Below are 27795 nucleotides of genomic sequence, written 5' to 3'. Positions count from 1 at the left end.
CTTAGCAAATATTTTACGACCCAGATTTCTTAGTATTTCTCCTGTGGGCCCACTCTTGCAAGACTGTGCCTGCCCATCACTATGTGCCCAGTAATAAAATCTCTGCTTTTTTTTTTTTTTAATTGACCAAAGACATGTAGCTGACAATCAGGGCTTCTTTAAAGAGATAACCAGTTGACTATTCCAGCCAAACATAGAGAATCATGAAGCTTTTAAAGTAAAGGGGCTGCAGATTTACTCAGGCTGAGTGCCCCATTTCCATGCTGCTAAACCCTTCAGACCTCTCTTTCGACCGTGACTGACCCCTAAGAGCTTGGGACCCCACGCTGGAAATGAGTGACTTTTGCTCATTAAACAGAGAAACCTGTTCCAGAGAGAAGCAACACAGCCAAAGCCGGGACGACATGCCCACGTCCCCCGTGTGTGTATCTCCCTTTGTGCCATATTCTGTCTGTCTGCCTTGTCTGCTTTTGGTATGCCAGGTGGATGTGGTCGTGGAAAACGAAGCAGAGCAGATCCCCCAAACTGCTCCAGCACCCACCCCCCACTTCCCCCCTGCCCACTGCCTCTGTACCCTTACCTTGCTCGCAGTTCTCCACTGTACCGTACTGAGCAAGCAGGCTGTCCAGCACCTAGGAGCATGGACGAGAGAAGAGAGGAAGGCTATTCTGAGCATCCCAGGAACTGTCACGAAGCCAGCCACCGGACACCCTCACCCCAAAGCATGGTGGCACAGCAGAGCCTTAGGTGGGGACTGAGTAGTATGACCTGTTTTAGCTTACTCCTTCTAGGGTACTGATAACTGCCAGTAACCTGTCAGGGCATCTTTGCAGAAATGTACTTGAGCACAACAAAAAAGCATCTAAGGGCCTTTTTGGAAGTAGACTTGGGCCTCTGGGGTCTAAGCTTGGGGCTCAGGGAACACCCTACCCACCTTCCTAAGGCCTCTCATCACAGGGACAAGCCCAAAGGACTAACATGGGTAGTCCTGGGCTGAGGATGAGAACCAACCAACTCCCTCAGTACTAGCATCTCTGGCCGACCCCCAAACCACCAGTGGACCTCCCCAGTCATCTCTGCCAACTCAGACTAGCCCGGACTTCCTTTCCGGTCTCCACTTCCCCATGTCTCTAGTTTCCCCCAATCACTTACTTCCCAACGGAGCTGGGGTGGGATGTTTCGAATCTGAATTTTCCGACTCCTGAAATTAGAGGGAACAGGATTAATGAGCGCTCTGGATGCTTTAGGGGCCTATGTATGACCTGGCAGTGTTTAATCCCTATGTCAGTCTGTATCTCCCTACCTTCTGTTCAACACCAAAGTCTGAGCATCCAAGAACGATAACCTTTGGGAATGAAGATTTGGTGGAAGGGTGCCTCACTTCAAAGTGTAAATTGTCAGTGCTAGGACAGTCAGGAAGACTGAGGTCAGAGGCCCGAAGCACCAGGGTAACATAACTCCCCTCAAATCACCCCTGCCTTTTTTGTCCCTGTGCTCAGGTCTCGCCCTGCTCTTTCCTTCACTAACCACCTATTTTCACCTCTTACCTCCCACCATGTTTCAGGCACTAGGAATACAACGCTGCTACAGAGACCTCATTCATTAATCCAATACCCATTTAACTGTTGCCTACTTCAGACTATACTTTGTTCTAGATACTGGGGACACGGTGACAAACAAAAGAGACAAAGTACCTGGCCTCAAGGTGCTCACAATTTATTGAGAGAGACACACATGCAAACAAATGACAGGAGGATAATAGTGCAGTAATTAAGTGTTTTTTATACAGGTATGGATTTAAATCTCTGTTCCACTTAACAGCACTGATCTTAAAATTATTTCACTTCTTTGAGGCTCACTTTCCTTCCTTGTAAAACAGGGATAATACCTATTCACAGGGTGGTTTCAGGTGATGTTAGATAATATTAGAGCTTAGCAAAGGGTTTCAAGTACTTGAAGTGTAGTAACAGATGCATTTGGAATACTAAGGTGGAAACGATTAACACACAACACAGCATCAGGACCGCCACCTTCCCTCCTTCCAAATGACTTCTCTTTCTCCTTCCCATCTTTCAAATACCTCTTAAAAGTGTAATTTTCCCCAGGAAGGCTTTCAGGTTCAAGGTTGATTCCCAGGGCAATTAACTGCTCACTACCCAAATCGATGCCCTAATCCCTGGGCTTACAACATTTCAATTGACTTGATTGTCATTGGTCAATTGTCATTTATGTCTCAGCATATCCTTGATCACAAACTTAGTTCAGGGACATGGTCCAGTGAAATTCTAACAACATGAGGGAAAGCTGGCCTGGGAAGCAAGAAAATCCAGTTCTTGCTCTTAAACTACCCCTGATTGGGTCTTCATCTGACTAAGCCATGTAAGCTTCAGGCCTCAGTGTTCCTACCGGGCCCTTGTCAGCTCCTAGCTTGCTAGGGGAGGGGGGTGTTGAAAACACGTGAGGAAGAGATGCTAAGCTCTCACCGTAAGTGTTTCCCTCTTGGCTCTGTCCTAGGCCAGCTCACTCATTCCATCCCTGTGACCCTAAGTGTCTTACAGCTGCAAAATGGAAACTGGAGGGTCTCTAAGATCCCTTCTAATTGTGCAGCTCTGAGCAGGGAAAGTCTTTACTTATAAAATACACAAAGGAAACCTCTTCCTGGGACAAAATGACTTCATGTAAAAGGAGGATACGTGTTGAAGGGAATCTACATGTACGGCTCTCTACCTTGGGTGGTTCATGAACCTGATCTAAAGTCGTCAGACTACACTGCAGGACAAGAGAGCAAGGGTAAGAAACAAGTCCAGTCGTCAGACCCTACACCAGGCCACTCTCTTTGATTCCATTCATAGGCAAAAGAGGGGGCCCCATGGCATCTAGCCTAGTGAGGGATGTCCCATATAACACTCATTTTGTGTTTGGCCCAGCCAAACAGGCTGAGAAAATGCAGGAACCGTCACAATCAAAGTCCAACTGTTGGAGAATTGAGGAACAGATGGTTACACCATTGGAAGACTGAGGACACTGACCTAGCTTGATGCCCCATGACAGGAGTCACTCCCTCTAGGGGCTGCCGGCCTGGGAATTCAAACCAGTAAGGGCTTAAAGCAACCCCCAGGCAGGAGGCTCAGTGTGAAGACAGCTCTTTCAAGATTGTCCCTTAGTGTAATCTCAGGTCGAAGATCAAAAATACCCTCCTCCTCCTACTACTTCAAACTCCCAGATTTAGGGACTTTCTTTTCAGGGTAGGGAAAAGTTGGGGAGGGGATGGGGTGAGGAAATCAAATCTCAGTTTGGGGTTTTAATCCATATCCTGAAAGCAATGGCAGTCTGGAATGTCTGGAATGTTCCAGGAGAAGGAGGGGGAGGAGGGCAGGGCCATACAACCAATGAAAGAAAAGACCTCCTCCCAGCCCTCTCCCACCCCCAAGAGGCAGAGACTCACCCACCCCTCTAGGACATGCACACCCAACCCTGGGAACCCCTTCAGGCCTCCAAACCTCCTTTCCACAAGCCCCCAACCCTGACACACACACAACAGAAGCCCCGGAAGACCTTTTGTCTTTTAAGCCCTTGGCCTGGTTTCTATTACTTATGGTGCTACCCAAGTTCTTTCAGGCCCAAAGCACATGGGGCGATGTTGGGAACTGTACCCAGTCCTCCCTTCCCAGGACCCCCGGTGAACTCATCTGCCCCACAAACTATGGAAGGCCAGGTGCAAGCTAGACCCGGTTGGTATGCTGAGGGCTTGGGGGTCCAGAGAGAAGCTACAGCATTTGATGGGGACTCCTTGGCTCATACCTTGTTTCTTCCTGTGGAAACTGACAGAGCTTTTGGGAGGACTTCAAGAGAAAAGCTGTGTGAATGAGGGCGCCTGACTTGGGAGTGGGTCCTCAGGAGCCTACAGGTATCCAGACGAGCACGGAGGAGACAGAAGGGCTGTAATGAGCGCTCTCACCGTGAGACAGTAACACCGTCGTTCACAATATTGAGATGTCACTGCTGCAGAAACAGTGGGGAAATACCAACGCCTACAGTCCCGCTCCCCTGCCTCCCTTGACAACTAAAGGGTTATGGTCTGGCCCAGGGCCCCACTCCACACTCCAGTGCATCAGCTTCCACTAGGATTGAGCAGTACCTTTGCCCTATAGGTAATAGGGCACTCTACTCTGAGCAGAGCCTGGAGTGCCTAAACCCCAACATCCCTCGTTCAGAAAAAGCAAGAGAATGCCTAGAGGTTCAAGAGCCACCACCTCTGCACCCTCAGGAGCGGATAAACCTGTTGCGTGATAGCCCCTGGCAATGAAAGCAATGGTTTCACCAACCTAATTCTTTCCTGGGTGCCAACGCCCAGTGGCTTCTGACCTCTTTGCATGCCCTGACCTGAAGGGCAGTTACCAAGCCCCGAGGCAGCTCCCAATACAGAGCAACCACAGGGGACCCATCTCTCTAATGCTGGCGGAAGGGGGGGGGGCATGAAGGCCACAGAGACCAAGTGACCATTTTTCTCAAGCCCTGGGGAGATTTCAGGAGAGAACAGAGGGAGAGAGCACCCATGCAACAGCAGCAGGAGTTAAGGAGCAAACCAAGAATTTCAGGAAGCACAGGAGCTGGGTACCCGGAAAGGGATGTGGTCGGAGTTCTCCCTGGGAAGGAAGTTCCTGTCCTTTTCACCTTTTCAGAGAAGTGTCACTGGCTTAGACTGGGAAGGAAAACAGGTCAATTAGGGAAGGGCTTAACATTTGAGGAATGCTTAACAGATGCCAAGCTGAAATTCAGCACTTGCTAGAAGACCCTCATTGCCCATGAGGGTGGGGCCCGCCACTCCGTTTTACAGACCAGGACCCTGAGAATGGGAGATTGAGTATCTCTGCCAAGTACACAGCTACTAAAAGCCAGAATCAGGCTTTGAACTCAAAACTTGTCTGGTTCCAGGCTCTGTGCGCTGTCCCCAGCGCTGCTGTTTTGATGGAAGAATGGCGACAAAAAGCCTTTGCCAAAATTCAGTCAAGTTAGGCCAAAGCACAATTAAAAATATTCAGAATTTGGGGCGCCTGGGTGGCTCAGTCGGTTCAGCAGTTGCCTTCAGCTCAGGTCATGATCTCAGGGTCCTGGGATGGAGCCCCAAGTTGGGCTCCCTGCTCAGCGGGAAGCCTGCTTCTCCCTCTCCCTCTGCCCCTCCCCAGCTTGTGCTCTCTCGCTCACACTCTCTTCTCTCAAATAAAATAATAAAAAAATCTTTGAAGAAAAAAGTATTCAGAATTCATACAACATAGTGAACAGTGGGCCTGGCTAAGTGGGTGCTAGTCTCCAATAAATCAAAACGTCCCACCTGTAATTCCTTAAGCTAGTAACTTTTCCCAGCTGCATATTTCCATAAGTGGGTGAAGTGATTCTAATGGCATATTGAACACTGATTAGATACTGGATAACACTGTTAATTAAGAATCAATGATTTTGCAAGTTCTTATTTTTTTTTAAGTAGGCTCCATGCCCAGTGTGGAGCCCAATGCAGGTCTTGAACCCTTGACCCTGAGATCAGGACCTCAGCTGAGATCAAGAGTCAGATGCCTAACTGACTGAGCCACCCAGGTACCCCTCAAGTTCTTATATTTTTTAAAAAAAAAGACAGGGGTGCCTGGGTGGCTCAGTTGGTTAAGTGTCTGCCTTCGGTTCAGGTCATGATCCCAGGATCCTGGGATCGAGCCCGCATCAGGCTCCTTGCTCAGCGTGGAGCCTGCTTCTCCCCTCTGCCTGCCACTACTCCCCACCCCCGCTGTGCTCTCTCTCTCTGACAAATAAATAAATACAATCTTTTTGTTTTTAAAGAGCGAGACAAACAATTACAGATAAAATAAGGTGTCCAGGATTTGCTTCAAAATAATTAGAGGGTGAAGAAAAAATAAACACCGATTGGATGTGAGTTGGTATTTTTAAAAGTAGGTGATAAGTACATGGGAGATTTATTAATTATCCTTTATCCTTTATACCTTTTCATTTACATTTTTTTCCATAATTAAAACTTTTGTTTTAAGCAGGGCTCAAACCCAGGACCATGAGATCAAGACCTGAGCCGATACTAAGAGTCGGACACTAAAGAGACTGGGCCACCCAGGTGCCCCTAAAATTGTTTTTCAGGGCACCTGGGTGGCTCAGTTGGTTAAGCGACTGCCTTCGGCTCAGGTCATGATCCTGGAGTCCCGGGATCGAGTCCCACATCAGGCTCCCTGCTCAGCAGGGAGTCTGCTTCTCCCTCTGACCCTCTCCCCTCTCATGCTCTCTATCTCATTCTCTCTCTCTCAAATAAATAAATAAATAAATAAAATAATCTTTAAAATTGTTTTTCAAATTATTCCAGCTTAGCTAGTTTTAAAGTCATAGCAGGTTCCAAATTAATGGATCTAACTAATGAGGTTTTCCACTTGGTGTTGTATCGGCAAGAATGTAAGCCTTGGTGATGAGCCCGCTGGGGACTGGAAGGGGGCAGGGGCCTGGGGTCCAGGGTAGAGAAGAGTGGATGCACAAATGATAGCCTTCAGAATGGGGCCTCCCTGCAGGGCAAAATGCACAGGAGGTACAAGGACTCCAGGTCTACTGGAAAAAGGCTGAAACCTGCCCCAGGGAGTGCTCTGCTCCTCTTTCCACCCCCACAGCCCCAGGGGAAGGGAACTCATCCCCCGCCCCCCGCCCCCCAGGAGGAGTTCCTTTAAACCAGGGTGGGGTAAACCAGCGGAAGGTGAGGGGAGTGGGAGGGAAGCAGCAACAGGTTTTGGAAATCTTGTCAAGCTTGGGGTCCCTGATCAAGAGTCAAACCTGGACTTTCATCTCGGCAGAGAACCAGGATTAAACTGGGATTCCCAGATTAGATCCTGCACCTCCAGCCCTCCCCGAGGCTGTGATTTTCTGACAAGCAGGCTGTGTGGCCTTGGACAAGTCCAACCTTCAACTCTCTGGACCTCAGTTTCTCACATGTGGCAAACAAGGGCCAGGACTGGTCTGTTTTACAAGGTCTTGTGTTCCCAGGCAGGGGTCAGCCCTGTCTACCCACAGGGAAAGGCTTTCTTTCTTTTTTTTTTTTTTTTTAAGATTTTATTTATTTGACAGCAAGAGAGGGAACACAAGCAGGGGGAGTGGGAGAGGGAGAAGCAGGCTTCCCGGGGAGCAGGCCGGGGAGCAGGGAGATTGATGTGGGGGCTCGATCCCAGGACCCTGGGACCATGACCTGAGCCGAAGGCAGACGCTTAACGACTGAGCCACTGAGCCACCCAGGTGCCCCAGGAAAAGGCTTTCTTAATCTGAGGAATTTTCTATGGCCTAAAGGTTCTTAAATAACTGGGTTTTTTTTTTTTTTTTTTAAGATTTTATTTATTTGGGACAGAGAGAGCGCACAAGCAGGGGGAGCGAGGGAGAGGGAGAAGCAGGCTTCCCGCCAAGCAGGGAGCTGATGCGGGGCTTGATCCCAGAATCCTGGGATCATGACCTGAGCCGAAGGCAGACACTTAACCGACTGAGCCACCCAAATGCCCCTTAAATAAGTGGTTCTTAACAGCCCCCCCACACACACACCTTTGTTGATACTCCGTTCTCATTAGGAATGTGATAAAAAGCTAAGAACACTCTACACCAGAAAAGCGCCAACATTCTGCACACACTTTCAAGATCTCAGGAGTTCATGAAGACTCTGGAATCCACCCATAAGTCCACATTTAAGACATCCTCCCACACATCTACACATTGATGCCCCAGTCCTGGCTCAAGCCTGAGGGCAGCACCTCAAAAAGCTGGGAAGAAACTAACCCAAGGCGATGAGAACACAAGCCTGGCTGGGGACGGGCTGGAGCGGTTATCTGCATGTCAGACTAGAGTGAGCCACAAAGGTTGCAAACCTGCAGGCGCACCCTGCTTGCTTTCATTCTCATCCACAAACTCACTACCATGACTTGCCCCAAGGTTTCTGTAGTCCGGCTGGTGCAGCCCTTCATTCCACAGATTTTCTTGGCACCTACTAAGCACTGGGACCCTGCTGTCCACACCACAGTAGCCACTAGTCACATGTAGCTTTTGAGCCACTAAATTGTGGCTACTGCAACTGACGAACAGAATGCTCGTTTTAGAGGTGTTTATATCATTTAACTTTTCCTCTGTAAAATTTGTAAAATCTAAATACTGATCGGGGGGTGCCTGGTTGGCTTGGTTGGCTGAGCATCCCACTCTACATTTCAGCTCAGGTCATGGTCTCAGGGTCTTGGGATCGAGCCCCGCCTCGGGATCCATGCTCCGTGAGGAGTCTGCTTGGGATTCTCTCTCCCTCTCCCTCTGCCTCTGCAACTCCCTCCCCAGCTCCTGCACTCTCACTCACTTTTCTCTATCAAATAAGTAAATAAAATCTTTATAAATTATAAAATGCTGATTGAATGTTTCCAATGCAAACTTAGCATCTGAATTGGAACAGGCTCTAAGTATAAAATACTACACACCGGATTCCTTATGACTTTGTACCCCCCTCCCAAAAAAATAAAGCCTCATTATTACATTGATTCCATGTTGAATTAATAATACTTTGAATTTCTAAATTAATTTTAGAATTAATCTTTTACATTATTTTCCCTCTTTTCTGACATAGCTATTACGAAATTTTAAAAAAGAATCTAAGCAAAAAAAAAAAAAAAAGGAAATGTACTTACATATGTGGCTGTCAATGCATTTCTACCGGATGAGGCTGGGCACTGTGCTACAGTGCAGAGCATAAGGTGATGGAGACAGGCATGCCTCCTGCTCTCAAGCAGCTGACAGTCCAGTAGGGGACCCCGTTTGGTTGGGGATGGGGGAAGGGAATGGACAAGGTTAACTGGGGAGTAGGGGGGGGCTGTCCACTGCATCCCTGGGTGATCCTGTTGACTCTTCAACAAGAGAGTCCCCGACCGCTGACGCTGATGTAGAAGCACCCTCCCGAAGCTGGCTCTCCTCCCAGTTTTTTCCAGCTGGAAATCACACATCAAACGCCCTAAAGTGCCAACCTCTGCCTTTTCCGTAAGATCACCACTGACCCAGTCCTTCCTCCCCACCCAGCCTCCTTATCCCTCTAGGGTGCAGAGGTGAAGAAAGTAATTGTCCAGGAAAGCCTCCGAAGGGGGCGGGCCTGGCACGCTCCAGGCACGGCGGTAGCTGAGAAAGGGGGCGGGGCCGGAGGGGGGGGGAGGAGCTGGCCCAATGCCCAGGGCTCCGTGCCAGGCTGATCCAGAGGCAGGGCAGCCAGACAGGCGGGCTGTCGGGTGGGCTGATGGGCAGGGTAGGGGCTGGAAAGGAAAACATGAACCTACTGAAAGGTACAGGACTAGGCAGAGCAGACACCACCGCCCAGGTGAAGGCCTGGGTGGAGGAGGGGCAACTGGAAGGCAGGGACACCACTGCGATGTATCTGTGGTCCCGTGAACATGGTCTTTTAAATATATGTAGCACCCCTGCACTGTCCCACGTGTGTTCGGACTCCTGTGCTAATGGTGGGGACAAGCAGAAAGGAAAATCAAATCTCCAGGAGAGATTCTGGGATGAACCATACCCCTCCCCCACCTCTGGAAGGCTCTGTATCATGTTTAATATGCTTCCAGCCTACCTAGAGGCAGGAAAGCAGGTGGGGGGCAGGGAGGGGTCGCTAGGCTTCTTACATGACTAACGATGCACGCATGCGCACGCCCACACAAACATGAGCCCAGCACCAGCAAGTTCCAGTCGAAGGAAATCAGATTCATACACTGAGGTGGGAGAGGGGTAAGCCCCTCAAGCCTGAGAGGTTCCTCAACAGTCACCTTCCTCTGACGCCTGGAGAAACCAGGGCTCAGAAAAAAGGAAATGAGCCTCTGGTGACGCTAAGGTAGAACCGGAACTCAGCTCTCCTCCCAGGCTGGTTTATGCTCATCTCCACCAAACCTTGCCGCTTTCTCTCTGACAAGAAGTGTTAACACAGCAGAAGCTTGTATAGCCCCGATGTCAGCAGCAGGAAAAATGCCCATATTCTGTATGGCTAAGTGAATGCCAACTGGCTTTTACTGCATGCGGCTCTAATTTGGGCACAGGGTTTAACCCACACAAGAGCTAACTATACTATAACACGGCTGGATGACTGTCAGAGAAATGTTAGCGGTGTAAAAGGATAGTCACCAAAAATTCTTGCAAGATTTCGTGTATGTTTAGGGACAAGAAAGGAAGCAAAGGTGAGACGTGGAGCGGGGAAGGCGCTAACCGGTGTTAGCAAGCAAACCTCAAGGATGAATACTTCACTCAATTCACTCATCTCGGAAATAAATGGTTTGACAAGAGAGCCCATGTTTTTTTTCTTGCCCATCTGGGCAGCACCAGAGAGGAAGCCAAAACAGAAGCTCTGAGACAGTGGAGCTCTTTCCAGACAAATCTCAAGTCGGCCTGGGCCAACTGCCTCTCCCCCTCCCTCCACCTTGCGCTCTGCCTCCGAATTGTGCTCTTTCACCTGAGTGGTTCCTAAGAGTGGGAGCTGGCCACGTGAGCTCTGCAGGGTGAAGTGGGAGGAAGCAGAATCTGGGTATGGGGACGTGTGGAGAAGCCTTCAGCATAAACCTAACTTGTGGGGACAAATGATAAAGAGGTGACCCAAACGTGAGCAGCGCAGCCTTCCCGGTGGAGGCAGCGATGATGTGGCATCAAAAATGAACTGCTGCAGACATCATTTGCCATCCTCCTCAGGCTGTCAGTGAGAAGCATTTCCAGCATCTTCACTGGGGGGTGGGGTGGGGAAGCTAATATACTCTGAGAGGAAAAGGCAGAAGGGGGACTAGAAAGACTATTCCTGCCCCAACCTCACCAGAGATGTTGGTTGAACTCTCACCCCCCAGTGGAGATGTCAGCATTTCTCCAGAAAGCTTACGAGCCAAAAGGTCTGACCCTCTGTGGAAAGCATCATGGGGGCACGCCTCGGAACTAGAGAAAGGCTGAGTCTCTCCCTCAGGAGGGAACGGCAAGCTTGGAGAGCCCAGTTCAAGACAGGATTTTGCGGTGAAGCTCTCAGAAGCAAGGGTAAGGAAACTAGACCAGCCTCAAGAGAAATCAGTCTTCAACAACTCAATTCCCCACCGAGAAAACGACCCTATGGGACTTAGCATAATTCTTGGAATCGGCAGTGTTTCCCGCGAAAGGACGCGAATGTATCCCGGTAAACATTAAAAATAATAACTGATCATCCTATTAGTGGAAAGGAGTGCTGGTTGTCTCCCTCCTGCATGAGGTTAACCACCTCAAGGCATGGCTCCCCTCCAGCTGCCCGCAAAGACCTGTTGGTAGTCAGAAACTTCAGGAGGCTGGTGTCTTGTCTCTTCCTAGTGGGGTGGGGAGTTATCACAACAACTCTCCTCGGACGCGGACACCCATCCCGACTTCTGCCCTGCCTTCCGGCAGGCACAGATGCCCTTTTGGTAGGTCCTTCTTCCCAGCCCAGGGATGGCGTCCAGGAGCTGCACCAGCACCTTCCAAGATGGTGCCGCAAGCAAGGTCTCAGACATGCCAGGAGACCCAGGGTGGCGGGCAGGGCCTTCCGCCGCTGAGGGCCGCCAAAGCGGGGGCAGGCAGGGCAGCGGAGGAGAAAGAGGTGCCTGGGAAGGGCGGCAGCAGCTGAGGGTGGGGGAGGGCTGGCAGCAGCTGGGGGGAGGAGGGGAGCCCTCATGAACGGGCAATTGAGAAGGCCTGAGCAGCTGAGCGGCCGCGCTGGCGTCGCCGGGCCTGCGCCCCACGCGGGCGGCCCCTTCCCCCAGCCCCTCACCTCGCCCAGGGAAAGCTGAGCGCGCGGCCTCCCACCCCAGCCGCTGGGTGGGCCGCGTCGGCAGGGCTCCGGGAGGGGGGGCAGGGCTCCGGGAGGGGGCAGGCGATGCCCCCCGGGTCCCCGCCCCCCTTCTCTGCCGAAGCCTCGGCAGTCTAGAATGTTCTGCCGCCAGAACCCCCTCGGTACTCCGACTCATTCGGGGCCGGTCCCGCCCGGCCCAGGGGGCCCTGGGCTCCCCGGCGGGGCCCAGGAGGGGGAGGGGGAGGGGACAAGCGCCCCCGGGCTGCCGGGTGGGGGTGGGGACAGGACTTTGCCCTTTGTCTCTCTCTCTCTCCAGAGCCACCGGCCGAAACCCGACCCCATGAGCGAGCCAGGCAGCCAGCGAGGGGCAGGCTCCCCCTCCGGGGTCCTTTAGTAAATCCAGACCCGACCTCCCTGTGGTCAGGGCTGTGACTGAGGTGGTCCTGTGGGGGAGGGGGCTTCCCGCCTGCAAACAGGCCTGCAAGCATTTAAGTGGGAACCGGCTGGGGGTAGGGGGCCGAGAGAGGGCTGGAAGCGGGGCCGCAGAAGCTGGAGGGGAGAAAATGGCCCGGGAGGCGGCATTCCTTAGAGACCTCGGCCGGGCTGCGGGGAGGAGGCAGGACCAGGCCAGGGAGGCCTCCCACTGCGAAGGCAGGAACTGAGGCCCGGCAGTGGGCCGGGCTGGGCTGGGGGCACGGGCCGCAAGGGCCTTCCGGGCCTGAAGAAAAAAAGACCCTGTTCCCGAGACGTCCCGGGAGCCTCCTCAGAAAAGCTACAATCCAAGAGCCATCTTCCGCACCCCTATGCAGAGTAGGGCATTTGTCTGGGGGTGAGAAGGCCCTTCTTTGTCCTCTTGGGGTGTCATCAGTTAACGATAATCATTAATAACTCACATTTGCACGGACTTTAGAGTTTACAAAGTCCTTCTTTACACCAGCACCTCCTATGAACCTAGGACAGTGACAAGAGGTTGATTTGAGCCTCTGAACCGCCAAAGAATGATAGTATTTTCTATTTACATTCTGCGGTTCAAAAAAAAAAACCGGCTCAGAGAGGTTAAGTGACTAACCCAAGGTGACACTAGCCAGCAGGCATGGCTACACCATGAAGCTGGCCTGCTCCTCCTGCTTCTCAGCAAAAAGAAGATACCTGGGTTCTTGCTCCTCAAAAGCATACATAAGCTATGAATTATGGTTCTGTAGGCTTTGCAACAAAGGTGAATTCTTTGTCCCTTCCTGCTAAGAGGGGAAGGGGGTGGGTGGGAGAAGCATCTCAATCCCTGCCCCTCCCCCCAGCCTCCCATGTTCCCTGGGGGTTGAACCCACACAAAGGGGGGGGAGATACCAGCCAAAGGCTCCAGCCCCGGGGCCTATCAGAATGCCAAAGGATGGATGGAGGCCCTTAAAACTCAAAATACCTAGCTCATTTCCTGGGGTTTCTGGAGATGGGGATGTTGAAGATGAGGAAATGAGGCCCAGGAAAAGATAGGGACCCCGGATCCCACAGTTTACCCATCTGGAGAAATAGCAAGCTGAGGCTGATACCTGAACTTTAACCCCACTCAAGTCCTTCTCCACTTCACTCAGCTCCCTCTCTGTGGGTCTTTTTCTATCTAAAAACAGAATCGCCATTTCGCATCTTAGCTGTCCAGACAAGAGGAGAATTTTCTCGGTTTTTTTTAACCACTGAAGATTGCCTGAAAATCCCAACAGTGAGAGGAAAATAAAATGCAAAGCAGGTATAAAACACCTGGGGAAGAAGGAGGCTCAGAACAGGGTGAAATTCATGTTGGGCATGTTTTTTATTTGCTAAGCTTACTTATGCACTCCCCCCAGAAAAGCTCAAGATTCATTTTCCTCGAACTTTAGAGGATCACCTGTTCCCACCTTCTAAGAGAGCTCAGCCTTAGAGGTGGAAAGGCTTGGGTTTGAATCCCAGCACTACCACACCTATTCAAGGTGCTGACCCCGGCTAAGTTACTTTACCCGCTCAGAGCTTCAGCTTCTTCTGCAGAAGGAAATCACTTGCACAGGGCTCTTTATGAGGATTCAGGAATGTGACGAGATACCCAATAAATGCTCATCTTTTGACCTGAGTCACCTCGAACAGAGCGCTGGAGCCAAGATGATGCTCTATAAGGGAAATAAACGGGGATATCTGCCCTACCTGCCTGAGGGCCTCACGACAATGCCACCCCTCTCTTCTAGATGAACTGTCTTCCCGTCAGCATCTCCCTGTCAATCCATCATGCTCTCCTTAATCCACTCCTATTTTGTCTGCCTATCCTCCAAAACACAGCTTAGCTCCCTCAAAGCCTCCCTCCTCTATTTTAGTCCCTGAGGTTGTGTGCCTCCTATTTTAATACATAGTCTAGTCTAGTCTCTTGGCCTCTGCTGTCCCACAGCTCTTCCTAGCTCTAAAGTGAAAATGCTGGAGGGCAGGGATTTTTATCTTGCACCTCTCTTGTGCAGCTCCCTCTCTCAACCCTTGTCTCTCTCCCCCACTCTGAAAAAGACCCAATAGTGCTAAATAAAAACCCAACAAATAGTGTTAATGCAAGAGAGGGGTCAGGCAAAGACTCCCGTATCTATGGAAGGATGAAGAGGTGACCACCATGTAGGAAGGAAAAAGAAAAACTGGCAATGGTTCTAATACCACTAGAGGGAGGAGGGGGATGGGGGAGTTCGTTTACTGGGTACAGTTTCGGTCCTGCAAGATGAAAAGAGTTCTGGAGATGAATGCAGGTGTTGGCTGCATGACAGCGTGAATGTTCTCCATAACCCAGCTGTGCAACTTAATGCTTACAGTAGTAAATGTCATGTTATGTATGCCTCACCACGTAAAATTATTTAGATATTTAAGAGGTATTTAATTAACTGAAATTATTTTAAAATACTTAAAACTATTTTTTTTTAAAGATTTTGTTTATTTGACAGAGAAGGAGAGAGTTCGTTCACAAGCAGGGGGAGAGACAGAGGAAGAGGGAGAAGCAGACTTCCCGCTGAGCAGGGAGCCCGATGCAGGGCTCGATCCCAGGACCCTGGGATCATGACCTGAGCTGAAGGCAGCCGCTTAACTGACTGAGCCACCCAGGTGCCCCTAAAATACTTAAAATTATTTTTAACTTAGGGGCGCCTGCCTGGCTCAGTGGGTAGAGCACGCAGTTCGACCTTGGGGGTTGTTACGTCAGAGCCAGAGGTTGGGCAAAGAAATTACTTAAAAATAAAATCTTATAAATTAATAAGTAAGTAGATAAGATAAACAAATAATTTTTAACTTAAAAAATTTAAAAACATTTTATTTAAAATTCTCTTAAAATACCAAGGAGCAAGTTAAAAATCTAAAAGCTCTTGGAGGAAAATGAACTGAGAAGTTGTATTTCCTTCCATCTCTAATACTAGTCTTTCACTTGTCATTCACTGTATTTCTAATACCTAGCAGAGGCGTGGCACGCAGTAGAAGACTCTGAATACCTAAAAACGAGCGGATGAACGTACCCGGGAGTGAGTGAACCCACTGTGAGAGGCACCAAACTTCACAGCAAAATGCTAGTGATCACACCAGGCTGTACCAACTTTTTAAATATTTTCTTATGTGGAATTTGGTTGTAAATGTGTTATTTTTAAAATCTCTCCTCCCCCCTGCAAAAATGGCTAATGTCTGAGTGGCAAAGTCGTCGTCCCCCACCCCACCACACAAACCCAAGCTAAAGTTGCTGACCAGGGGATGTTTTGAAGAGAGCAAAGGAACCTGAGCCTAGACAGACTCCATTCTTCCTCTAGTTAGAAGTTTAAATTTAGCAAACTACTCATTCAAGATAGTCAGTGAGGGACAAGCGTAGGAAAGTGAAAGAAAGATTATCTCATAGAGACATAGGATGTTTGTGAAGATCGTCATATTCCCCCTGCCTGCCTCCAACTTATTCTGGGTAGGTATCACTCTACCCTCTTCTAAAAAGCCAGCAGCAGCAGCTCTGAATCAAATGTGATAACCATAGCAGGAAAACCCTCTAGACCAAGTAACTACAGTGAGCTAGATTTTCCCTTCTTTTCAACAAAAAGTTGCTGGTGTGGACACTCGACATAAGGAGTCAAGAGAGTATCTTCAGAATCCCGCTGTTTCCCCCCCAAAGCCAACATCCTCTGTCTAGTCCCTGCCCAGAGCACACTGGCTGCAGGCACCAACAGCCTGGTCTGCAAAGGATCATCTCTACTCTTTAATTTTGGGGTCTGTCTCCAAATCCTGCCAAAACCAACTGCTCTATTACAGTCGGACTTCTCCTCCCAAGAAACTCAGAGACCTGGAGGAGGAAGTAGAATAAATATTTCTAGCCCTGAACAGACATCCTCACCAAGTTTACTTCACCCAGACAGCCCCCACTTTAGTTCCTGCCTCCCCTCATTTTGTCCTCTTCAGCTTCAGAATACCTCATGGGAAGTTGAGGAGCCCCAAGCAATCCCAGATGCCACTCCAGAAAAGAGGCAACACACATCATTCCACATAAACTAATTGTAAAACCCTTTATAGTAACTGATTAAAGTCACAAGCCTGTTAAATGGCCAAAAGCCACATCCGGATTGGAAGCCCTTCCTCTCCCCACCCCACTGAGAAGGTTCAATCCTCAGTCCCTAGACTGAGATTTCTAAAGGGGCAATAGGTCTGTGCGTGTGCGAGTGGGTGTTGTGTGCACCCTTTCAACAGGGAGGCCCAGAGAGAGGAATTGGGTGGCAAGATGGGCTCTCCTTCCAGTCCGTGGGGCCAGGGCAAGTGAGGCCGCTGGGGCTGTGCCATGTATAAGGGGAACAATGTATGCGGTCACTTCCTGGGCATCCAGGGATCCCCAACTCCTGAAAGGCTACTTTGTTAGCTTACCAAGAGCTGAACATCAAGGCAAACATGCCCATCTCCCACCAGGTGGGAGAAGCTGCTCTCATTTCTTCCTTCCTCTGACCCCCAAGGACTCAAAGTCCCCTTCATCCTGAATCCTTATAACACTTACCTCATTTCCAGAATTAAGGCGGTTCTTCTCTCACCAATGTCCCTGCCCTACATGCACCTTTGACAGTAGCCCCCAAGTATGAAATTTCATCTGGCCTGGGTTCATGGCATCAACAACAGAATATATGGCCCACTCCCCTAAAGAACAATCAGCAGGAGCATTCTCCACCGTCTCTTCAAGTCTCTTGTCTGACAGGATGGGGTCCATAATGCAGGGGGTCTGGGAGGACTGCCCTGGTGACCTTCATCTCCCTCTACCAAAAGGTGGCTTTTCCTTTCAGCATGCAGGTTATCAAAGCACCCTACACATAAGTCCCCTTCAGTATGCCTATCCATCACTGTTCCATATAAAATAACATGCCAAAGTCACAGAAGGATAAACACCCTACCTACTGCCTTAGATTATGCCCCAAGCTGCCACAGTCCAAAGACAGGAGGCAGAGAGGTCCGTATCTAAAACAAATAATAGCAATAATAATAGTTAATGTGTAATAACACCAGTTCACAGTTACAGAAATCGAGGCTTAAGAAGATTAACTTCTGCAGTTTCAGTCACCGCCTGGCTCCAAAGCTCTTGTTTTTAAACACTGAGCTCTCCTGAAAGACCTTTCCTCCATAGTCCTAAAGAGGGTAGAAGGAGGCACCTAGAGTAAGACCCTGACCCCATAAAGCGTCCTCTCTCCTTGAGCCTCAGGAGTTCAGAATGATTCCTGTCCACCCAACTCCTGCTGCCAAAGAACTCAGACCCCACAAACAACCTTTACACGGAACAACTTCTTCCTGAATCCTGATTTCTCCTCTTGGAGATTCTAACTACATCCAATCAACTCAACTATTCAATCAAATTTCACTCAGACTTAACATTTTCCATTTCAAGTGGTCAAAACATCTGGATGAAGGACTAATTTTTCAACTGAAACTAACTCAACATGAATGAAAATTGAAGTTTTCCTCACCCTCTTTTCCTACAGAAATATGTAGAGGGCTGACTAGAATCCACCGAACAGACACGGTGTGGGAAAGAGGTCCTCCATTTCTGCCGTCTCCTCTCAGAGAGAGATGTCTGCACACCCTTCCCCTCAACTATAAGCAGAATTCACACCCATCCATCCTGACTGGTCCCTTATGTGCTTCTAGCCACCAAAATGCCACGTGTCTAATAATCAGACTTGTCCATAGAGGTCTTGCAAACACCTTGACACAGCAGTCAAAAATTCTTATCATCCAGCTATTTGCTCTGTATTTCATTCAAAAGCAGTTTTACTAATGGTTCACCATGCTCTGTGCTCTCTGCCATACAACCAGAACATCAAATCCTGGGAAGACTGGACTTCGGCGATAGGACAGCATTTCTGGCGGGGGTGGGGATGGCGGGGGGGTTCTGTACACAGCCACATTTCAGTGTTTTGCAATCAGGTTTTCTCCAACTGCATTAAAATGATGAGGCCCAGACCCACTTTTCTCCTGTGACTTGCCCATAATCCACATACATTGTATTTCAGTGGTCTGTGTGTAGGGTAAAAGCTTGTTGGAGCCTGTTGTGCCTTCATTTTCCAACTATTTACTGCAAACCTACTAGCTGCAAACAGGCCTTACAAAGCTGGTTCAGCCTGTTCCATACTAGGATGACCCCTCCCACTCACTAAAAAAGGACAGAGCCCCCTCTGAACACAATCTGAGGGGACACTCAAGCCCTTCTACTGGAATGGAGTTAGCAAACTGGGGGCTAAGCATCTTCCTGTTGGCAGTGTCCCCCTCGGGATGGTATGTTATCACAGATGCTCCCCCGGTTGGATCTTTTGCTAGCCAAATCAAACTTTTATCAGTAACCAAAAGAGCATGTACTGTCTTGAGTGCATGTTTTTTGAGACCTTTTCTTGCTTTTGTTTTGACAGGCATTTTAAAAGGTGTGGGCGAGGAGAGGAAATGTGCTCAGCACAGGTGGAAATGGTGTGCAAATCTGACCGTTCACCTGGAGTCAAACACTGGCTGGGACCCTAAGAAAAGTCTTGCAAGCCCAGTCAGTGGCCCACGGGAGGACCTGTTGTTCTCTCTTTCACCACACGAATAAAACCCACCCTAGAACCTCTGGTTACTATTCCCCCCCTTTGTTATGGTTTCAATCTGCCTTTGGGACATGGAGACTGGCCATTTTCTAAAGATTACTGGACCCTGTTAACTCTTCCAGCTCTATGCCCCGTTGCCAAGGGGCCTCAGCTCCGGGGAGAGGGCGACCACTATGTGCACCTCCATTTTCTCTCCACCTCTCGTCCTCTTTCCTCCTTACCCCTTCCTTTCTCCCCACCCTCCTCACCCAGCCCTCCTCACTCCGCCTTGGCCTTTAGCTTTTGCCTTCGAATGGAAAGGTCTGCAGGCAGCCGGGGCGGGAATGGAAAGGTCTGCAGGCAGCCCGGGCGCTGCAAAGGGGCTGCGTCCGCAGCGGGGGACCGCTGCACGTGGGCGAGGTCGGGCATCTGGGGCTCTCGGGAGCGGGGTGAGGCGGTCTGCCGGCGCGCCGCGGCCGGGGGTCTCGGGGACCCCGGGAAAGGCAGCCCTGCGGGGAGCCCCGGGCCCGCGGGGGCGCGGGCAAGGATTGCGGGGCCGCCGGGGGCCGCAGCGGGCCGGGAAGGGTCAGGGCAGCGGGGCGGGCGCGGGCTCTCCAGGAAGCGCCTCCAGCGCCGCCGCGACTTTCTCTGCTTTTTTGAAAAGAGGAAGGGAAGGCAGGCAACTCTGCCAGCCGAAGGAGCCTTGCCCTACGCCCAGTCTCCCACCCGTCTTCCAAAGCTGCTGTCTGCGACCCCCTCTCCCGTGGGTCGCTGTGCGCCTCCAGCCGCTTCTCTTTAAAAGGGAAGCGGGAACTCCACCCAACCCCCATCTCTCTCTCTCTCTCTCTCTCTCTGTCTTCCCCGTCTGGAATTTCCAACCCAGGACTAACTCGTCTGATTTCTCCAGTCTCCCCTGCTGCTTTTTTTCTTCCTCTTTTCTCTCCCTAACACTCCCATCCCAAATTCTAAGCTGCACTTTCTGGAAGGCATTAGCCACATTTTAAGAACCTTTAAAGAGGATGGGGAGCGAACAAGACGGAATTCAAATCCTAACAGCCGACAAAATGTCTGTTCTTCCAACGTCTCTGGTTCATACATTTATTCTAATGACACCACCACCACCACCACCACCAAAAACCAACAGAGATATAACCAATGTCTATCCTCAACAAAAAGATCCCCAAATTTCACACACCACTTGGTCTCCCCCCTTTTCACTCAACTAAACCAGATCTGAAATTTTTAAAAATAATTTAAAATTGTATACCACTAGCCTATCTCAGTAGTATCTTTGTCAACTGGCTGTTACACATTAAAGTTTAGAATAAACCCTTAAAAAATAAGCCTTAAAAGTACCCAAACACATAAACAAGACGCAAATGACCTGTATTAAGGTAATTTAAAAAGATTAGAAGCTCAGAACCCTTGAATCAAGATTCTTCCAACGGCTAATGGTCATGTATTTCATCTCTAAAACATAATTATAATAATGTTTTGCTCCTTTTCCACCAAAAGCTGTGCCATTAAAACTTTACATTTGGGGGGCGCCTGGGTGGCTCAGTTGGTTAAGCAACTGCCTTCCGCTCAGGTCATGATCCTGGAGTCCCGGGATCGAGTCCCGCATCGGGCTCCCTGCTCAGCGGGGAGTCTGCTTCTCCCTCTGACCCTCCCTCCTCTCATGTGCTCTCTCTCTCTCTCATTCTCTCTCTCAAATAAATAAATAAAATCTTTGAAAAAAAAACTTTACATTTGGAGCAGTTAACTATACTTTGAATAAATCAGTGATGGGAATTACAATTCTTCCCCTTCTTTCCCCCAAGGTTCTCCATCTGAGAAAGCATCAGAGTAAAATTTCATCTTTCTACTGTCGGTCAGAAAATAAAGGGTTCTAGGAACCTACCATGCTCCCAATGGACAAATACCACTGTCCTTTAGGAAAGCATCTTGAAATACTGTGCACTAAATGATAACAGATTCTCTAGCAGTGAAGAAAACAATGAATTTGTAAGATCTACTTTCTAGGTGGAAACTAAAATGTTGAGTGAACTGATTTCCACTTTCCCTCCAAACAGTGCAGAAAAATGTAAGAATCAACCATTTTTAAATTTATTTAAAAGCAAAAAAACTAACCTATTATTACTAAGAAAACCTTTTACTGAAAGTGTCATAAACTGTTTCTACTTTAATCTTACTAGGTGAATACAGGTCAGATGTATCTTTCAACTATAACCACTGAAGTAAAAGTGCCTGAAAATCCTCCCACTCTAGTACTTTTTACTCCTTTGTTGTTTTTTTAAGACATTCCCTTGCTTCTTAACCCCCTTATTATAATTCATTTTCAGCCCCTCAGAACAATTTTCATTAAAGACAAGTCCATTTCTGAAGGCAAAATCTTTTTGCTTGTTTTGAAAACGTTTAGTGATCCAATTACTTCAGAGCGAATCACTTAAAATTAAAAATACTATTTTTGCCACTTACAAGACATCCCTTCACAGAGATTTTCAAAACTGCTAACTTTAGGAAATCAAACTGTAAAATCTGAATAAAGTTTAAGCACTTTCTGAGAGTTCTCCACACTTCAATGGCTCTGATACCAATTTCTTTTTTTTTTAATACTTGGAAAATCAAGGTAAAGTGTTTAGCCCACCTCATTTTAAGTCAGCTTAGAGAAAAGAACAACCATTAACCTGCCTAAGAAAATCAGTCTTTTAAGTTGAACACATTTCATGCAGAGAAATGCAGTACATCTCTTGCATTTTTTTCTTAACAGCAACACCTTTTATTTTGATGACAGCAGTTGACAGTAGGTATGCTATCTTTAGGTCACATTCCTCTAGAAAAAGGCACACACAGTGGCAAATGAAACACAAGCTTAATTCCTTTAAAAAGCAAGTCAATTCTCAAAATAAACAAGTCTAAAATGGGACCCCCCCCCTTACCTTAACTACTCTTATGTCTCTCAAAATAAAACACACGTACAAACCCCTTCCACAACTGTTTTAAAAATGCTTTAGGCTTTTCTCCTTTGTCCTAATATTTGACAGTGAATATATACAAATTCTCAACAAAAAGCCAAAACTGTTAGCCAAAATTCCAACACTGTCTAAGAAAGGGTTTGGGAAGGTGGAAGAAATTTAATATCATCCATTTTAAAATTTCAAATTAATGTTTTCAGTTTAAATGCATAGTGCTCAGTCTCTTGGGTTCTTAAAAAGGTACAAATAGTATATCTATCAAATAGATACAAAGTTAGAACACAATTAATACTTCAAAAATCAGAGGATGCTAAGGTAACTGCTGTAATATTACTTTTTTGATTCCCCCCTCTAAGAAACAAAAAACAACCAAACAAAAACCAGGAACACTTAGGTTGTTAGATTTTTATGAATCTCTTAGAAATGTTTAAAGTCATAACTCATTTGGAACTGAGTGCATCAGGAAGTTACTTCTTTTCTATTTTTTTAAAAAGTGGAAACAAGAGTATATACATACAAAATACACATGCACATTCATTTTGCTTAAAATACATTAGTCATATTTAATTAACTAGTTCCTGTTCTATACATCCATGAGATTGAAAAAGCCAGTAACAGACCAACTGAATAGTTTTCAGACAGACTAAAAACACATACCACAAAATGCTTCCTTCAAAGAACACAAAATGATAGAGCAAACTTACTTCATGCAAACAAACTTTTTTTAAATCCTAAAACTTCAAAAATTGATTCATTCTAGAAAAATGAAGTGCCTTCTCAACCACCCCACAAACACACACACACACACACACACACACACACACACACACACACACACACACACCTGTTTGTGCTCAAAAAATTATTTCAGGGAAGGGGAGAACACACACACAAAAGATGGAATTTAATATGGATGTGGAAAGGAAGATTTTGTACCCACTCTTCTCACAAACCCCACCCCTTCCCAACTCAAAAGCGCCCTAAGTAATGCATTTTGGAGGGAACAAGAAGGAGCCTAAAAATGGCTTGAAAGCAAGCAGATGGCTTAGGGGGAAAGATCCATAAATACAGAGCACCATGGAAATTAAAATATAAATGTTTTGGGTCCCCTCTCATCACATTTTGCTATTTCTCTTGCTTTCACTTCATTCCCTTTAAAATTTAAACCATCCATAAGAGCAAAAGGAAAAAAAATCCCACGTATGTCAGAATTCCAATTATTCTGGACATTTCTCATCAACATGTTTCAAACACTCAGCTTTCAGGTCAAATATCCACAATCTTCTCAATAAATCTACTGGTGTCAGTATCTTTCTCTCAGGCCCATCTCCAGGAAATGTTTCAAAATAATAAATAAGACTTTTTTTTCTTCCTTCTGATTTTATTGCCTCTTTACTCCTAACTCTAATTGCCTTTCCAATAAGAGTATCTGAAGCACTTGAGGTTAAATCACAGGCTCTATAAACATAGTTACAAGCCATATTGATCATCTATAGATACAATAGTTCTAAGTTACTTAAAATATCTTAAGCTAAACCCACTGAACAGATTTTTGTTTCACTTAAACTTTACAGTTAAACTTCACAAGCTCAAAAACAAAACAAAACAAAACAAAAAAACTATACAGAGCCACCCACCTCCACCTTCCCACCCACAAAAGGCCAGGATTATTCTAAATGCAGCAAGTTTCCAGTTGAAATAAAGGGGAGAACACACCTAGGGAGGGGAGGGGGTAACAAGAGGATCAAAGATTTCCTGGGGGCTGCAACATGAGGGAAAATTCTGCACTGTCAACATGTTTAAGTGAGAAAGCAGACAGACTCTGCCCCTATACTTTGCAGCCCAGGGTTCAATGAAAGATCTGAAATCCACCATGAATCAGATTTGGGGATAACATGATAGAGGTACCCCACTTTGCTTAAATGAGAATAGAAAGGTATTGGGACGGACACACACACACACACACACACACACACACACACACTCTCTCTCTCTCTCTCTCTCTCTCTCTCTCTCTCACTCACACTCTCTCTCTCTCACTATTCATCCAGGGAGTTCTAGACCCTCCAAAGAGCCCCAGCTCACAGCCTGAACACAAAGCTCTCACCCCAGATGGTCCCCTCGTAACAATGGACTGAAGGAGTGGGGGTGGGGGGGCTCGGAAAGGGATAGCACAGCCAAAGCATATTCTTTGCAAAATCCAGTTGGGAGGGGAGGACGTGTGATGTGAGGGACTAGGGGTAGGTGTCTAGAAAAAAAATGCCCTTGCCTGTTGCAGAAATATACATAAAGCACAAGCAAAAGGGAATTCTTTTGGGGACAGGAACTCATTCCACTTCCCCTTGGATGTCGAAGGGGAGCCCCCCCAATCCACTTAAGAATTATGGGATGGGTGGGGGGAATAAAAGAGAAAAGGGAGGCCTGCTAGAAGTTGCAGAGATGTCCAGGAGTTGGAACTCTTCAAAGATTTTTAGCTTCCTCACAAAAATGGCCCCACACACACCTTGAATAAATCCACAAGGTTTCTCTCCTATTGATTTTTTTCCTTTTACTTCTCCAAATACCATCTCTCAGCCCACCCCAGCCCCGGCTTATTTTTTACAAGCTGTAAACCACCCATTACAAGATCTTAGCCAATCTTCCCTCCCTGCCCCCAACATCCGGAGTGGGGGGTGGGAAGGCCCGTAATGGGTTTCTTCCACTGGAGACACTATGGACCCCTTAACACAGCCTCTAAGCGCCCCCAGGTTGCCTCCCTGCTCAAAGAGCCCTTTCCTACCTTTGTTTTTTGGGGACTGAGTGTTCAATCTCTAGGCGTTTTCCTTGCAATTCGACTTTCCCTAAAGATTAAAAAAAAAAAAGGCAATATAAGAGCTGCAACAGGGGTGTGGGGTGGGAAAAGGACGGAGAGGATAATTCAGGAGTTACTGGGATCGGAGATCTGCCTAGGAATCCAGGCAGTGGGTTCCGTGGCCAGACGCGAAACGGTCGCTCTGGGAATGGTGGAAATCTATAAATTCGTTATTGTGTTTTGTTAATTTTCGTTTTGTTCTGTTCTCTGAGGCTAGTTGGGTAGTGGATCGCTCTGGGAGCCCGATCTGGGAATGGGGCGACCAGGGCGTTTGTGTGGGCGGGCTTGCCTACTCGGCTCCCAGAGCTGGGGAGCCAGGGCCGGGAGAGAAAGGGCTCCCCGTTGCTCCCAAAGTGTGTTGCGGGGGAGGGGTGCAGAATGAAACTTTAGTTTTCGGTCGAGGCGCGGAGCAGGGCTCCGGGCGGCGGGGCGCTCACCTGTCGGGGCCGGGGGCGAGCAGAGGCCCTGGGGGAGCGGAGCGGGGCCCCGCGGGCAGGGTTCCCCGCGGCCGCGGCGCGCGCCTCTCGGCCCAGCCTGGGCGTCTCGGGAAGCAGCATGGCGACCCGGCGCCGCCGCCGCCGCCGCGCCACCCCGCTCACGCCCCACTTTCAAATCAAAATGGCTCAAGCCCAGGCCCTGGGCGGGAGGCGGGACCCCCTTCCTCTCCGGCCCTGCCCGAAGGCTGCCGTGCCCACTGGGCACCCGGGAGATCGGGGACGGAGCGGGGACCTCTTCCCCGCCTGGAAAGGCCTAGGGTGGAGAAAAGGGAGCTGGGGGTGTTCGCGCTGCAGGGCTGGGGGGGGGGGAGGAGGGGGTCCAGCCTCGAATAGGGAGGGGCGGGCATGGAAATAAGGCCCAGACGGGAGCTGCCTGAGTGGGGACCCCCCCACACACACTGCCAACAGGGCCCCCGCCCCGTCGGCGGGGGGTAGGGGCGGCCTTACTAAAGCCTCCAGCTTCTGCTCTGGGGCTGGGAGGAAGGGGTGAGGGGGTCCAGGATATTTCCGCGCGAGGGGCGAGTGGGGGGATGGAGGGGGCGTCGAAGTAGGTGGGCGGAGGGTCGATGCCGAGGCCAAGCCCCGCAGGCCGGAGCAAGAGGGCAGTTGGCGGGCAAGGAGAGAAGAGGAGCAGGTCTCCGTTGTTGGGGGTATTTCGTTGTGGCTTTTCCGGGGAGGTGGGCGCACTCTTACCGGAGAAAGTTTCGATGGCTTTCATCGCCCAGTGCTCGTCGGGGCAGTCCACGAAGGCATAGCCGGACTTGACCAAGAACTGGCCGCTGTAGGAGATCTTGTGCTCCGCAAACACTTTCTCCAAGTCCGCGGGGGTCACGCTCTCGTTGAGGTTGCCGATGTACAGCTTGTTCATGGTGGCGGTCTCCGGGCGGGACGCGGTCCCTGGCAAGGCCGAGCGGGCGGGCGCGGGCGGCGAGCCTCCTAGGCCGAGAGGCGGGAGGCCGGCGGCAGCAGCCGCAAACTTTCTTTGCACCCCACCCCTGAAGTTGTCCGGAGCCCGCGGCGGGGAGGGCGGCCTGAGGGCGCGCAGAGGTCGCGGGAGAGTTCGGGGAGGCCGGAGAGAAGTGCCCGCGGCGCGCTGGGAGGCGGACGACGCGGCGCTGCTCCTTTCCCTTCTGTCCGAAACCCCTCCGAGCGGGCTGGTGTGTCACGTTTCTCCGCGGCCGCCCTGGCGCCGCCTCTAAATAAAATCGACTTGAAAAAAAATGGAGCGGAAAAAAAAAAAAAGGCGAAGCCACGTGGTGAAAGCCCCCACCCACCCTTCTCGGGAAGACCCCCGAAGCCTCTGGGCCCATCAGCCCTCCAGCCCAGCCCAGCCCACCAATCTCCAGGCCTGGGGGGGGGCATTCAGCTCACCCCCCGGGGGAAACAGGGCGGTGGGGGCTGCGTTCCCGAAGCTCTACTTGCCCCCTCCCCCTTGGCAAGAATCTGGCCCCAAGGGAGGCGCCCCGCCCCCACCCATCCCCCTACCCCGGCCCCGGCTGGGGGAGGGTGGTCGGGCCCAGAATCTCCCACCTCTTTATGGGTAAAACGTACGGTTATTTTTTATTCGTGCGGTGGCTGGGGGGAGAGTTTGCCCACCCTACCCCGGTTAACTGCTAGCGACTGACAGGCGGGGGACGGCCGAGATAGACAAAGAGAAGCTGAGGACTCTGGGGTCTTCAGGCGGGGGTCGCGCGAGCCGGTGATTTTAAAAGAAAGGCGCTTTTCCCCTAGATTTTTAAGTGAGGGGTCTCGGCCTTCCCGGCCGTAGCCCTAGGAGACTCCTCCGCCTCCGGGCAATCCAGGACCCAGGGACCCTGCGAGCGCGGGACCGGGAAGCTAGGAACACGGGGGACCGCGGCTGGGAACGAGGGGTCCGCAGGAAATCATGTTTCGGGATTCCCACGGGAGAAGGGTGGTTCGCACCCGGCTTCGGCCGCCGAACGAGACGGTCTCGGGGTCCAGGGGGGAACGCGCGGCTCCGGCCCAAGCTGACCCCAGGAGAGAGGGAGGGGTGGAGAGGAGGAAGAGGAGTGGTAGCGTGAGCAGACCCGAGCGAACCGAAGGGGGAGGTCTCAGGGAGGGAGTGACCGGGTGGAGATCCGAACGCTCCCCTCCTCCCTCCCTGACGCGGGGGCAGACAGGTGGAGTCCCCTCCGCCCGCCCCACCCAGGCCGGCGACCGCAGCTTTCCCAGCGCCGGGTTCGAGTCTCGGAACTTTGTTTGGGGTGCAGCGTTCGGATCCTGGCGGGAAGGCGGGAGAGGGGCCGGGGGCGGGGGGCCGAGGGCTGAAGCCCCGCCCACGTCCCCAGGTCAGACCCGCGGGGGGAGGGGGTAATTTCCGCTCGGCGCTCGGGGAAGCGAGGGGCGGGAGCTGCGAGGAGGGGGCGGCGGCCCCTCCCCCCTCCCGTTCCTGGGGAGGGGGAAGCGGATCCGCCCTGGTCCCTTTCCTCGCCTTTGACCAACTCGCTCCGGATCCTCCGGCCCCGGGAGCCCGAGGGACGGACCCGACTGGGCAAGGGGCGACACGTGGGCGGTCGCACCCCGTCTCGGCGGTGGGGGAGGGGGCAGTTCGCCGCGCGTTTCGGAGTACAGGATAGGCGGCGGAGAGCGGGACGCGCGGTCC

The 27795-nt window shown here is 50.1% G+C and overlaps 1 protein-coding gene across 2 annotated transcripts in view; it reads right to left on the bottom strand.

The window, feature by feature from the left end:
* The window catches only part of IGF2BP1 (insulin like growth factor 2 mRNA binding protein 1), a 38438-nt gene extending 12398 nt beyond the window's left edge, over positions 1–26040 (bottom strand). For both annotated transcript variants that reach the window (XM_028093717.1, XM_028093718.1), the window contains exons 1-4: positions 25866–26040; positions 24604–24664; positions 1153–1201; positions 581–632 (exon numbers count right to left, since the gene is read on the bottom strand). In XM_028093717.1, coding sequence (XP_027949518.1) covers positions 581–632; positions 1153–1201; positions 24604–24664; positions 25866–26040 — 337 coding nt within the window. The remainder of the gene's footprint in view (positions 1–580; positions 633–1152; positions 1202–24603; positions 24665–25865) is intronic.
* Between the last annotated feature and the right edge of the window lie 1755 nt (positions 26041–27795).

Source organism: Eumetopias jubatus, unplaced genomic scaffold (genome assembly GCF_037043125.1).
Source record: "Eumetopias jubatus isolate StellerSeaLion01/CBP00866 unplaced genomic scaffold, mEumJub1_p1.0 scaffold_10, whole genome shotgun sequence".
NCBI lineage: Eukaryota > Metazoa > Chordata > Mammalia > Carnivora > Otariidae > Eumetopias > Eumetopias jubatus.
The sequence above is the reverse complement of the archived record's forward strand: the minus strand, read 5'-3'. Positions and strand labels throughout refer to the sequence as shown.